The sequence below is a fragment of the Syngnathus scovelli genome, unplaced genomic scaffold, assembly GCF_024217435.2.
Source record: "Syngnathus scovelli strain Florida unplaced genomic scaffold, RoL_Ssco_1.2 HiC_scaffold_44, whole genome shotgun sequence".
In the NCBI taxonomy this organism is placed as follows: domain Eukaryota; kingdom Metazoa; phylum Chordata; class Actinopteri; order Syngnathiformes; family Syngnathidae; genus Syngnathus; species Syngnathus scovelli.
In genome coordinates this window covers 192,471-205,880 of record NW_026061538.1, presented here as the reverse complement: position 1 = coordinate 205,880, position 13,410 = coordinate 192,471, and the positions used below count along the sequence as shown (strand labels likewise).

General features: G+C 52.3%; 1 protein-coding gene across 1 annotated transcript; it reads right to left on the bottom strand.

Moving 5' to 3' along the window:
* Positions 1-684: 684 nt before the first annotated feature.
* LOC125968092 (janus kinase and microtubule-interacting protein 3-like) lies at positions 685-10,083 on the bottom strand. Its single transcript, XM_068649831.1, has 13 exons — positions 9,901-10,083; positions 6,108-7,720; positions 5,867-5,971; positions 2,883-5,723; positions 2,550-2,748; positions 2,358-2,456; positions 2,220-2,279; positions 2,040-2,105; positions 1,910-1,978; positions 1,755-1,832; positions 1,465-1,698; positions 1,260-1,385; positions 685-890 (listed from the first exon to the last, which is right to left on the bottom strand). Exons 4-12 carry the CDS (start codon positions 3,023-3,025, stop codon positions 1,269-1,271), a joined length of 1,065 nt encoding a protein of 354 aa, XP_068505932.1. The 5' UTR covers positions 3,026-5,723; positions 5,867-5,971; positions 6,108-7,720; positions 9,901-10,083; the 3' UTR covers positions 685-890; positions 1,260-1,268.
* Positions 10,084-13,410: the final 3,327 nt, after the last annotated feature.

Here is a 13,410-nt window from a genome sequence, read left to right as displayed (position 1 = left end):
ATTCCGGCGGAAGTTCTGCCCATCACGTGACGTCTGTCACGTGACCACACGCGGCAGATGTCATATAGCAACCGCTGTTTTGTTTAGTAGATTTACAGTTGTTATGCGTTGACATAATGGCGCACTGGTTAGCATGTCCACCTCTTAAGCATGATGTTGCGGGTTCGACGCCTGATCAATGTTAGCATGGAGTGAGCTGAAGTGCATGGCGCTGAAGATTTGAATCTTTGAAATGCGCTGAGGTCTGACGTATCAGGCAGAATGGTTTGCCATCACATTCAACAAAAAATAGAAACTTTCCCACTCTGATAAAAACGTCCTGTGTTCATCTACATATTTTCGTTTTGCTGTGCATCTTTTCCCTGCCATTTCGAGAGCCCAATTGACACTAATAGTTTACTGGAATGTGTTTGCCCATCCTACTTTGTGGAATTTCACCACATGCGCTTTTGACGAAAATACTAAATTGAACTCAAGTGAAGCCAACACGCACAACCCCCCCCCCCCCCCCCCCCCCCACACACACACACACACACACACACACACACACACAAATGTTGATATGAACATAAAAGAGCCGCATGCGGTTCGGGAGTTGCGGCTTGGCCAAACCTGTACTAAACAACTTTATTTGTATAAAATTTTCACAACAGCTGTCACACAAACAAAGCGGGAAAAACCGAAGACATGCGTGTTCCGCCCACGCTGGATTTATTTGCACCTTTGAAAAGACACCGTATTGCCGCAGATGTGGCAAAGAGCACTTTTGGGCATCTGAGACGGAAGGATGTCCAAAGCATCACGTCACCTGCTCTGGTAGGAATGGTGGTGGGACGTTGAGGTCAACCGCTTTGGGGTTGGCTGAATCTTTGGTCGCAGGATGCCACACACTTGAAGACAGAAGCAGAAAAGCAGAGCTAAATGCAAAATGTACTCACCGGTGACTCCAATTTTTCCCCCCCCTGAAGAAATGGATGGACGGGTGGCCCCGGCTGGCCGGTGGGACTCTTGTTATTCTGACCCTTTTTAGTGCGCGTTTGGGGCAACAACCGTTTTTTGTGGCGCTCTCTTCTGGTTCAAGAGTGCCCTGCATGTGAATTTGCCTTTCCTGCCTTCTGATTGGATGAGCGCCGGTGTGACGCGGTGCCTCTGTCACCGTGGCGGGGGGTATACGTCGGCATCGGAGCGTCTGCCAACGTCTGAGACCGGCTGGCAGTGTATCGGAGGTGTCGAGTGCGGTGCCGCTGGAGCTCACTCACCAGCTGGTGTTAGGGCCACAGAATGAAGGCCAAGGAGAAGACTAGAAAGAGAAACAGAAACTTCTCCTCCAATTGTTTGATTTGTCTCTTCTGAGCTTCGATGAATTCTTTCAGCTCTTTGTTCCTCTAGGACGGACAAATGGAAAGTAGCCTTCAAAAGCCAGTAAGCGTGCAAGTAAGTGCCGGGCTGGCTTTGGGCCCTTACCTGTTGCGCGCTGTGCAGCAGATCCATTCTCTCTTGGAGGATGCAAGCGTCGCGCTCCCTCAACTCCCACATCAGGGCTCGCTTCCATTGGTCCACGGCGCTCCTAAGCTCTTGTCTCTGATCCGCCGTCAGCACGTCATTCACGCCAGCGTGGCTGGCTTTTTCGCCGTCCGTGGCGGGGCAGTCCCGCTGCGGTAGCGCCTCGTACAACATGGCCTCCAGCTCCATGATCCTCTGGGCCGCAATCCTCGTCCATCAGTGGTCCGGCGGGAGATTTGAGGGCGGCTTACCTTATGAGCCTGGTCCATGGAACGCTTCCTGAAGTCCAACTCTTCATCCAGGTAGCCCTTCTGGTTGCAGAACATATCCTAGCACAGCTCAAGGTCAGAATTGTTGGGGCACATTGCCCCGAGTTCCCCTTGGCTGATGTCGCGTGTCTGTCTACCTTCTCACTTTCAATGTCCAACATCTTCTGTTGAAGTGCTGACTTGGTCACTTTGATGTATTCTAACCACTGAGGAAAGGCTGCTGTCACATAAGCAGAATGCGAGAGCGTGCGTGGACGTGCGCGTTACCTTCTCGGCTAGGGTGGGAAGGGTCCTGGCGTGAATCACGACCACCTGCTCCTCGTTGGTGAGATTCTGCAAGAGCCCAAAGGCACAGCGTCAACAAGCTTCTTTCAGCGCAAAGCCTTCCAAAAGTCACATTTGAGCCGCCGAGTCTCGTGGAGTGCGAACATAAGGAGTTCGACATACACTTACGGCGTTATCGCCCAGGATGTCCAGCTTCTTCATCAGATCACTGATGACGATGTCCTGGGGAAAGGCGCGAGCAATGTAAGGTGTTCTGGGACCTCAGGTTAAGGTTAGGGTTGCGAGGGACGCCTTACGTACGCTCACGCCGTCGGCCTCGCAGTAGATCTGCAAAGGGCTGAGGCCGTCTGGGAAACGGACTTGCAGAAACTTCAAGACGGGGGAGCGCCACTCCCTCTCCTGAAAGGCAGAGGCATGCATCCGTCCGTCCGTCCGTCCGTCCGTCCGTCCGTCACATCTCTGGCCTCAACACGCGTGTGCGAGTCTTCCCACCTCCAGCTCCAGGATGCGGAACTCAAGCAGTTCGTTTTGGTTAAGGCGGCGGGCCCTGACAACATCCCGGGTCGAGCGCTGAAGGACTGCGCTGGGGAGCTGTCGGGTGTCTTCACGGACATCTTTAACGTTTCCCTGCAGCAGGCCATCGTCCCCTCGTGTTTCAAGGCTGCCACCATCGTTCCTGTGCCGAAGAAACCTGCACCGTCCTGCTTCAATGACTACCGCCCTGTGGCACTGACGCCCATCATCATGAAGTGCTTTGAGCGGCTGGTCATGGAGCACATCAAGTCCGTTCTCCCCCCCACCATTGACCCTTTCCAGTTTGCGTACCGTGCCAAGCGGTCCTCTGAGGATGCCATCTGCTCTGCCCTCCACTCGGCCCTCACCCACCTGGAGAGAAAGGACTCATATGTGAGGTTGCTGTTTGTGGACTTCAGCTCTGCCTTCAACACCATTGTGCCGCAGCGACTCATCTGCAAACTCGACGAGCTGGGCCTCAGTACCTCCCTCTGCAACTGGATACTGGACTTCCTCTGTCAGAGGCTTCAGGTGGTGCGTGTTGGCGACAAAATCTCCGCCAGCATCACGCTGAGCACGGGGGCCCCCCAGGGCTGCGTGCTCAGTCCATTGCTCTTCACCCTGCTGACGCATGACTGCACTGCGACCTACAGCGACAACCGCATAGTGAAGTTTGCTGACGACACGACTCTGGTGGGTCTCATCACGAAGGGCGACGAGACTCGGTACAGGTCGGAAGTTGACCTTCTGACCACGTGGTGCAGGGACAACAACCTCCTGCTGAACGTCAATAAGACCAAGGAAATCATTGTTGACTTCCGGAAGGGTCACACGACACACCTGCCGCTGATCATCGACGGTGCTGTGGTGGAGAGGGTGAGCTGCACCAAGTTCCTGGGGGTGCACATCAGTGAGGACCTCTCCTGGTCCGCAAACACCTCGTCACTGGCAAAGAAAGCTCAGCGCCGCCTGTACTTCCTGCGGAAGCTCAGGCGTGCATGTGCTCCTCAGGCAGTCCTGTCTACATTCTACCGTGGCACCATTGAGAGCGTCCTCACCAATTGCATCGCTGTCTGGCGTGGTAACTGCACTGAACAGAACTTGAAGGCCCTGCAGCGCATAGTGAATACGGCTGGTAAGATTATTGGTGCTTCGCTCCCCTCCCTGAAGGACATTTACACCTCCCATCTCGCCCGCAAGGCAACCTCGATTGCCAGAGATGTGAGTCACCCGGCTCACTCTTTGTTTGACCTTCTGCCCTCTGGGAAGAGGTACAGGAGCCTGCGCTCCCGCACCACCAGACTCGCCAACAGCTTCTTTCTCCAGGCTGTTAGGGCCCTGAACTCGCTACCCCCTTCTGCGTAGCGTGTGGCACTGTTGCGCTATTTTCGGGAATGTCTGCTGTACGCGCACTTGCTCCTTTTTTTCTGCTCCTCTTATTTATTTATTTATTGTTGTGTTATTTATTCATTATTTATTCAGCACGCTTTTGTTATACTTGTTTACTTGTTTGTCTGTTGTGAGCCATGTCTTGTCACCATGGGATAGGGGGGAACGAAATTTCGGTTTCTTTGTGTGTCTTTGGCATGTGGAGAAATTGACAATAAAAGCTGACTTTGACTTTGGGTATCAGTGGGTGAAATTGTTCGGTTTCTGGAGTGATTAAGATTTGTAATTCTATTTCATGTTTCTTCAATAAATGTGTTGTGTATATTCATCTACTTTGTTGTGCGCTGATTTGTACTGAATGTACAATCGATGGTTCGGGGTTGATTTGACAATTTGATTAATGTGCGGGGGGTTATTATGGTATAACATAGGACTGTAATAAATAAAAGTAACATCAGACAATTTTAGAGAATTGAATAACTTTCGTAGTTATTTGAGACACGAGTGAATTTCAATCCGTTTGAAAGTTTACTTCGTCTGAATAAATTAACGGAAGTGTTTGAATCGGATTATTGGTTTGGTGTAGAACTGAAAGTAATTTAATTATTTGAAGGGCGCAGGCCCGTTTCCCCTTTTGACGGGCCGCGTAAAAAGTAACTCCGAACATGTTAGAGAATTAAATAACTTTCGTAGATATTTAAGGGAAGAGTGAATTTCGTCAAAAGTGAATTCGTTTGAAAATTTACTTCCTCTAAATAAAATAACGACGATGGTTAAAATAGATTATTTGAGTTGGTGAAGGATAAAAGTATTTCGATTGTCCGTCGGGCGCGGCCCAGTTCTTAATTTTGTCGGGCCGCGTCAAAAGTTAAACAGGACACGATCGAAAAATAGACTTGCCTTCCAAATTAATTACTGGGCAAATCTAAATAGAGTAAGACATTTTTATTCGTTTTAAGAAAGTTGTTATTCTTTTTAAGCAATCAAGTGGGGTGAAGCACTCCGACAGTTAAGTGCTAGATCTACATATAAGAAGTTAGAATTAATAACGTAAAGTGCATTAATTTTCTCCTTAAATGCTATTATTGTCACACTTTTATTAATTCGATTCTCTTTCGAATAAACAAGTTGGTCGGCTCGCTGCTTGAGCGACCAAGTAGAACGGACCCATATCAACATTTACTTCGGCAAAACTAGTGCTAGGGTGCGCTATACAAACGAATCCCTGAGGTCTTAAAGACATCTAAAAATATCCGTAACATAATAAGAACTTCAAACATTAGCGGGGAGCCATCAATACGATGCGGTCACTTCGAAGTCTTGCCTCGAATTGAGTTACTCGGCTCGAGCTTAGGGTGACTTGAGAGGGATTGGCGTCGTACAGAAATTAGATTGATTCCGGTGGAGTTAATTTAACTCGGGTGGTTAGATTACGGACGAATCTCCGAACCCGGCTAAGACAAACCCGTTACCGGGAAGCCGGGGGCACCTTATTGAAAGAGGTGCGTTTGACACTACCATCAGCTTTTCTCTGGTCTGAAAGGAGGAGGAGGGAGGCTCCTCCTCCTCCTTTCAGACCAGAGAACACCCGAGGCTAGGTGAGAACGGGGAGGCTGCGACCCGGCCGGGGGTTGCGGGAAGGGGCGCCACCTTGATCTCCTTCTCGGCGTCGTAGTCCCCTCCGCTGGTCTGGGCTAGCAGAGCGTAGGCTCGTTGCAGCGCTTGATATTCTTGCGTCAGCTGGCGGTAGCGAAGCTCCGCCTCCTCATGCACACACCAATGCAACACAGCACTAGTACCAGAATCAGTCAGACCGGCGACAAAGCACCCGCGACGCAAAGACGAGTCCGATTCCAGGCTGAAGAGGAATGTTTGGCGCCAATACGCTGGCAGAAATGGCGGGCTACCTCTTCGGGTTCCGTGTCGGGGGTTCTGTCGGTGTGAAAAGACAAGGACGATCCGTCCGAGTCCACCAACACGTCTTCGTCGTAGCCGTAAAATGTTTCGATGACCTGCGGGCGCGGAAGCAAACATCTCTCTGAACAAACTGAAGCGACACCTCACGATGAATCGACGAGAGGAACGATAGCGAGAAAAAGGCCATTTCATCTTGCGCAACACCAAGCAGCCGCAAACAAACAGACTCACCTTGCAGGACCTCACGCTTTGTTCCTCCTCAGAGATTCTCGACGTCGGTATCGTAGCAGCAAATCTCTCTCCTGTCGACACAAATAATCCGCCTTTGAGATTCTTTGGATGCAAAGGGAACGAACGGCTCCGGCGCAGAAACAAACGCGACTCACGATGACATTTCTGATATGAGCTCCTGTCTCCAGAGCCTGAAAAACCCGTCACCGGCGATGATTGGAGGGACGCTAGTCTTTTCCAAAAGTGACAACTACAGGGTGTGTCAGGGTTTTCCAGATTATCTTTATCGTATGATTATGTTGCTTTGACTTTGACTGCAACCTGTAATAAATAATATTATTTATCCCTTATTTATCCCTATCGCTTATCCCTTCCTACACAAAGTCGTAAAACATCCCTTGCTATGTTTTGACTAGAGGTCAAGGGCTTTCTCTATTCAATCCACTCTTACACCCACCCTGTTTCTCTTAATAAAAATGCTCGTGCAGGAGCCGAGAGTCAGACTTCATTCGTACAACGGATGGACTCTCCACCTGCAGGTGTCCAAAAGAACTTACTTGTCTCCCGTGTGGTTCTTGCAAAATAAGTTGGAGCGAGCGCAACTCTGGGTGCATTTTGCCACTAGCTGCCTACGGACAATGACGTCGCGCTCGCGGCTCATGGTTGACGGGCTGAGCAGCCGGGCGAGTCCGTCGTTTTCAGCGCACAGCGAGTGGCAAAGGCGCTGACAAAACTGGAGCTTTGAGCTGCTGAAAACGGCAAAACAAGTCTAAAGCGTGTTCAAACGCGTGCGCACAATGCTCCTGCTTGAAAGGTCGGAATTTAAGGGGCCAATTTTTTGGATGGCGGCCGCCGGCCAAGCTTTGGACGGAAAAGGTTTCCTGGCGACAGCGAGCGAGCGCGGCGCTGCCGTACGTGCACCGAGTCGCCTGCCTGAAGACCTTGGACAAGTCGTCGATGATGTGCCGCTGCTCCACAACTTGAAGGAACTCCATTTCACTGTCCTGCTGGCCGCAACCGCGCTCCAGGTCATTGAGCGAACTAGGCCTTCTCTGTGGAACACAAATGCAGTGGACTCTGTTGGCACGCCGCCGTTGTCCGCGTCGACTTACCAAGCTTGCCATCTCCTCGTTCTCCTGGGTGACAAAGCGCACTTTGTTTTCAAGGCGACACAGCACCAGCGAGAGTTCTTCATTCTTCCTGCTCAGGCGTTTGTTTTTGTACAGGAGTGGCAGAAACTGGCTTTCTGTTTCTCTCAGTCGCTTAAGCTGCAAGCATGAAGTGCGGGATGCGAAAGACGCACAACACGCGGGCCAGAACGTATCCATTCCTTTTGCATCGGTTTGAACGGAACCGTGGCTTTGGCTCCTAATAAAAGACATCTACCAGGCAACCGACTCGCCGCGCCGCTCAACTAATAAGCAAGCGCAATGGGTGCCTCGCTGGATGGCGCGCATCAAACGTAGCGCAAACCTTCAAGCGTGCCGTCAATAAATTACCAGTTCATTGCGCTCTTCAGAAAGCAGGGCGTTTCGATCCTCCAGTTTCCTGATGACTGCGCTGAGCTCAGCGATTTTCAGATGAAACCTTCGCGTGTCCCGATCCTCCTGAGACTGAAAACGCCCCGCAACACACACACACAACCACTCGTTCAAAGTTCAAAACTGTTTTTGTGCTACCTTCCTCCAGCAACGAACTAAGTCATGCGTATCCGTCGTCACTCGCGCGAACTGGAAGCCGTGGCTGACGGGGGCTGTCCTCAGACTGTTGAGGGCCAGGGACAAGGCTTTCAGAGCGGGGGATGAGGCTGGCTTGAGGACAGCGAGGGCCGACCTGTCCCGAGGCATCAAAGAAGCAAAGAAGGCGTTCTCGTGCAAGGTCTCCACCCACTTCAAGGACAGCAAGGACGCACGTAGCCTTTGGCGGGGCATTCAGACCATCACGGACTACAAGCCCGAGCCGAGGAGCTGTGAGGGCGACGTCCGTCTGCTGAACGATCTGAACCGCTTCTTTGCTCGCTTCGACGCCCAGAACAGCACTTGCCCACTGAAGTCCACTCCCCCCCTGCACGAGCAGCCCCTGCGCCTCTCTGCCGACGGTGTGAGGAGGGCGCTTGCCGCTATTGACACCCGTAAGGCGGCGGGCCCTGACAACATCCCGGGTCGAGCGCTGAAGGACTGTGCTGGGGAGCTGTCGGGTGTCTTCACGGACATCTTTAACGTTTCCCTGCAGCAGGCCATCGTCCCCTCGTGTTTCAAGGCTGCCACCATCGTTCCTGTGCCAAAGAAACCTGCACCGTCCTGCTTCAATGACTACCGCCCTGTGGCACTGACGCCCATCATCATGAAGTGCTTTGAGCGGCTGGTCATGGAGCACATCAAGTCCGTTCTCCCCCCCACCATTGACCCTTTCCAGTTTGCGTACCGTGCCAAGCGGTCCTCTGAGGACGCCATCTGCTCTGCCCTCCACTCGGCCCTCACCCACCTGGAGAGAAAGGACTCATATGTGAGGTTGCTGTTTGTGGACTTCAGCTCTGCCTTCAACACCATTGTGCCGCAGCGACTCATCTGCAAACTCGACGAGCTGGGCCTCAGTACCTCCCTCTGCAACTGGATACTGGACTTCCTCTGTCAGAGGCCTCAGGTGGTGCGTGTTGGCGACAAAATCTCCGCCAGCATCACGCTGAGCACGGGAGCCCCCCAGGGCTGCGTGCTCAGTCCATTGCTCTTCACCCTGCTGACGCATGACTGCACTGCGACCTACAGCGACAACCGCATAGTGAAGTTTGCTGACGACACGACTCTGGTGGGTCTCATCACGAAGGGCGACGAGACTCGGTACAGGTCGGAAGTTGACCTTCTGACCACGTGGTGCAGGGACAACAACCTCCTGCTGAACGTCGATAAGACCAAGGAAATGATTGTTGACTTCCGGAAGGGTCACACAACACACCTGCCGCTGACCATCGACGGTGCTGTGGTGGAGAGGGTGAGCTGCACCAAGTTCCTGGGGGTGCACATCAGTGAGGACCTCTCCTGGTCCGATAACACCTCGTCACTGGCAAAGAAAGCTCAGCGCCGCTTGTACTTCCTGCGGAAGCTCAGGCGTGCATGTGCTCCTCAGGCAGTCCTGTCTACATTTTACCGTGGCACCATTGAGAGCGTCCTCACCAGTTGCATCGCTGTCTGGGGTGGTAACTGCACTGAACAGAACTTGAAGGCCCTGCAGCGCATTGTGAATACGGCTGGTAAGATTATTGGTGCTTCGCTACCCTCCCTGAAGGACATTTACACCTCCCATGTCGCCCGCAAGGCAACCTCGATTGCCAGAGATGTGAGTCACCCGGCTCACTCTTTGTTTGACCTTCTGCCCTCTGGGAAGAGGTACAGGAGCCTGCGCTCCCGCACCACCAGACTCGCAAACAGCTTCTTTCTCCAGGCTGTTAGGGCCCTGAACTCGCTACCCCCTTCTGCGTAGCGTGCGGCACTGTTACGCTACTTTCGGGAATGTCTGCTGTACGCGCACTTGCTCCTTTTTTTCTCTGCTCCTCCTATTTATTTATTGTTGTTTATTATTGTTGTTGTTGTGTTATTTATTCATTATTTATTCAGCACGCTTTTGTTATACTTGTTTACTTGTTGTCTGTTGTGAGCCATGTCTTGTCACCGTGGGATAGGGGGGAACGAAATTTCGGTTTCTTTGTGTGTCTTTGGCATGTGGAGAAATTGACAATAAAGCTGACTTTGACTTTGACTTTGACTTTGTACTGCAAGTGTGTGATGAGGTGGCTTACGCTATGAAGAGGATTGCTAGTAGCGCCGTTGACCCCACTTCCAGGGTAGTTTAGGCCCGCCCTTTGGGAATCCCTCAGGGCAGCGATCTGCTGCTCGGCAGCCTGAGTCTGCAGCTGAAGGCGGTGGACGTGGCCGGCCCCAGGGCTTTATCCAAAACACTAACCGCTCTGTCTTTCAGCTTGATCTCATCCATCTGGATGTACAAACGGGGAGCGCTCAGGCAGGCGGGCAAACTCATTTGCCAGAATTGTGACAAAAACAAAGAGAGCAACCGGCCAATTTTTATCTTGAATCGACTAGAACACCATTGCTGTGACAAAAGCGAAGCGAGCAACCGGACGTTTTCTTCTTGTGAAATAGAATAGAATAGAATGCCTTAGGTGTCATTGCACTGCAGGTATACAACGAAATTGGGAACATAGCCACGCACCGCGCATCTGATCAGTCCTACCAGTCGGCGGATCTCCCTCTCGCAGTCTCTCTTGGTTCGGCTCAGCTCCTCCCGATGCTGGTGATGAGCCGATCGGAGCTCGGCCGCTCGGGACTGCCAGGCCTGCTGGGCCGCTGCCAGGGCTTCTTCCGCGCTCCTGGTGGAGGCGACACCGCTCGGTCTCCCGACACCGCCGCGTCTCCTCCACCTCCGCCAGCAAAGCGCCCCCGCTCCTCACCTGAGCAGACATTGCGCCACACCGGGCCGTTGAGACCGCAACGGAGCGCCGCGACACTTACTGGGGACAAGCTACACAATACGGTAGCGGCCGCATCGGAGCCCGACGTGGCTTGCGGATAGTCAGACACGGATTGAGCGGATCACCTTGTCCATGGAGCCGTCCCTCAGGCTGAGGACCAAGGCATTCAGTCGCTGGATCTCTCCATCTTTGATTTTGATCACTCTCATCAGCTCCATTTCATGCTGCCGCAGTAATGTCTCCCTGGTAACGGCTAACTCTTTCTGCTTCTCCTCATGGAGTTTGCTTTTGAGTTCCGTCATGGCGGCGGTGGCACGGTGGTGCTCCGCCCGCAGGTCCTGACTTCTCTCTCTCTCCAGACAGCTGACCTGACATGACTTAGACAAACTTTATTGTCATCTTGTCTGCACATGGTGCATACAAAACGAAATTTCGTTGCATACGGCTTACAACAAAGTAGTGATATTGCAGTTGAATAGAAGTAACATATCCTATGAAAATATATATATACATATACAAATAAGTATAAAGTGCAGCAGTGCTAATTATGCAATAGTGCAAGTAGGCAAAACAGTATTCAAGAGTGTACAGAGGAATGCTAAACCATGTATTAAACTTCTATTTAAAGGGTTTACACAAGTTCAGTAAAGTTGGTAGTGCGAGATAGTGCAAGATAGAGGTCCGTAGTGTCATAAAGTACAGTTCTGTGAATGTGTGATGCAGAGTTCAGTTTAGAGCTCAACAGTTCTAGTGTTCAATAGTCTGATGACAGCAGGGAAAAAGCTGTTGCAGAACCTGGTGGACCTGCAGCGGATGCTGCGAAACCTCTTCCCAGAGGGCAGCAGGGAGAACAGTCCATGGTGGGGGTGTGATGGGTCATTGATGATGTTACGGGCACGGGACATGCAGCGCTGAGATGAAATGTCCTGAATGGAGGGAAGAGGAGCCCCTATGATCCTCTCTACTGTCCTCACCACTCTCCTCACGTTCTTCCAATCGGAGGTGGTGCAGCCTCCACACCACACAGAGAGTCAGCTTGTCAGAATGCTCTCTATGGTGCTCCTGTAGAACGTCCTCATGATGGGTGGGGGCAGGTGGGCTCTCCTCATCCTCCGCAGGAAGTACAAGCGCTTCTGTGCCCTCTTGACCAGTGCCGTAGTGTTCATAGTCCAGGTGAGGTCTTCTGTGATGTGGACCCCCAGGAATTTGGTGCTGCTGACCACCTCCACAGCTGAGCTGTTGATGATCAGTGGAGCGTGGTGAGGCTGGTTTTTCCTGAAGTCGACGATGATCTCCTTCATCTTTTCCACATTCAGGATCAGGCTGTTGTCTCTGCACCAGCCCACCAGCTGCTCCACCTCCTCTCTGTAGTCCAGGTCGTTGTTGTCTCTGATGAGCCCCACCACCGTTGTGTCGTCTGCGAACTTCACGATGTGATTGGTGGTGAACCTGGGGACGCAGTGGTGTGTCATCAGGGTGAACAGCAGGGGGCTCAGGACGCAGCCCTGAGGGGAGCCTGTGCTGAGGGTGATGACATCAGAGGTGTTCTGTCCGACCCGGACTGACTGAGGTCTGTTGGTGAGGAAGTCTAGCAGCCAGTTGCGAAGGGGGGTGTTGAAGCCCAGGTGTTCCAATTTTCCTACTAGATGCTGTGGGATGATGGTGTTAAACGCTGAGCTGAAGTCCAGGAACAGCATCCGCACATGGGTGTTCTTCTCCTCCAGGTGAGCCAGGCTCTGGTGAAGAACGGAGGAGATGGCGTCCTGAGTGGAGCGGTTTTGCCGGTCGGCAAACTGGAACGGGTCAAATAATGGGGGGAGTCTGGAAACGATGTGACCTTTAAGCAGCCTTTCGAAGCACTTCATCATAACCGGAGTCAGTGCAACAGGCCGGTAATCATTAAATGAGGTGATTTGAGGTTTCTTCGGCACCGGAATGATGGAGGCAGTCTTAAAGCACGCCGGCACTGTGGCTTGGCCCAGCGAGGTGTTAAAAATGTCTGTGATGACCCCAGCCAGATGACTTGCACATTCCCTGAACACACGCCCAGGAATGTTGTCCGGGCCAGGGGCCTTACAGGGGTTGACTCTCCTCAGGGTCTTCAACACATCGGCGGAGTCAAGGCAGAGTACCTCCTCTTCCTGATGGGGGACAGTTTTAACTGCTGGAGTGCCGTTTAGTGCCTCGAACCTCCCAAAGAAGTTATTTAGACCATTTAGAAAGTCAGCATCAACTACACCCACCGGGGGGGGGGAGGGTGAGTTGTCGTCTGTAATCGCCCGTATGCCTTGCCACATACTCCTGATGTTTTTGACGTCGTGGAAACGATCCTGAAATTTTCGACTGCGGTCTCGCTTCGCTATCCTGATGGCACGGTTCAAGTTGTCTCTCGCTGTCCTCAGTGTCTCCTTGTCGCCAGACTTGAAGGCAGAGTTCCGCGCTCGTAGCGTTTGACGTACCTCCTCAGTCATCCAGGGTCGTTGGTTGCCCGGGGTGATGATATTCTTAGTGGTGCTGACGTCCTCGGTGCATTTGTTGATGTAGGCTGACACAGTCATGGCACACGCATGTCTAATCTACATCGGGAAAACTGGGAGGGAGGGAGGCAGGCAGGGAGGCAGGCAGGGAGGCAGGCAGGGAGGCAGGCAGTGTCTGTCTGTTGAGGTTTTCACCTTGTTCTTCTCCTGCTGAAGTTCTAACTGGACGTCCATCAGTTTGGTTCTCAGCTCGTCATTGGCGGCCTGAAGGGCGTCCGTTCGCTCCGCCTTGGCCCGCCCTGCCGGAGCTCGTTTGGACATCTCTTACTCGAGTCTCGCCCGG

Bases quoted from the DNA above. Each gene is read 5' to 3' on its own strand.
- LOC125968092 (XM_068649831.1), bottom strand. From the start codon at position 3,025: ATGAGTCGCTGCGGCACAATGGTGTTGAAGGCAGAGCTGAAGTCCACA. The intron at 2,457-2,549 runs GTGGGAAGACTC...TCTGCCTTTCAG, and splicing joins TCCGCATCCTGGAGCTGGAG to GAGAGGGAGTGGCGCTCCCC. The intron at 1,386-1,464 runs GTAAGGGCCCAA...TGTCCGTCCTAG, and splicing joins TGCTGCACAGCGCGCAACAG to AGGAACAAAGAGCTGAAAGA.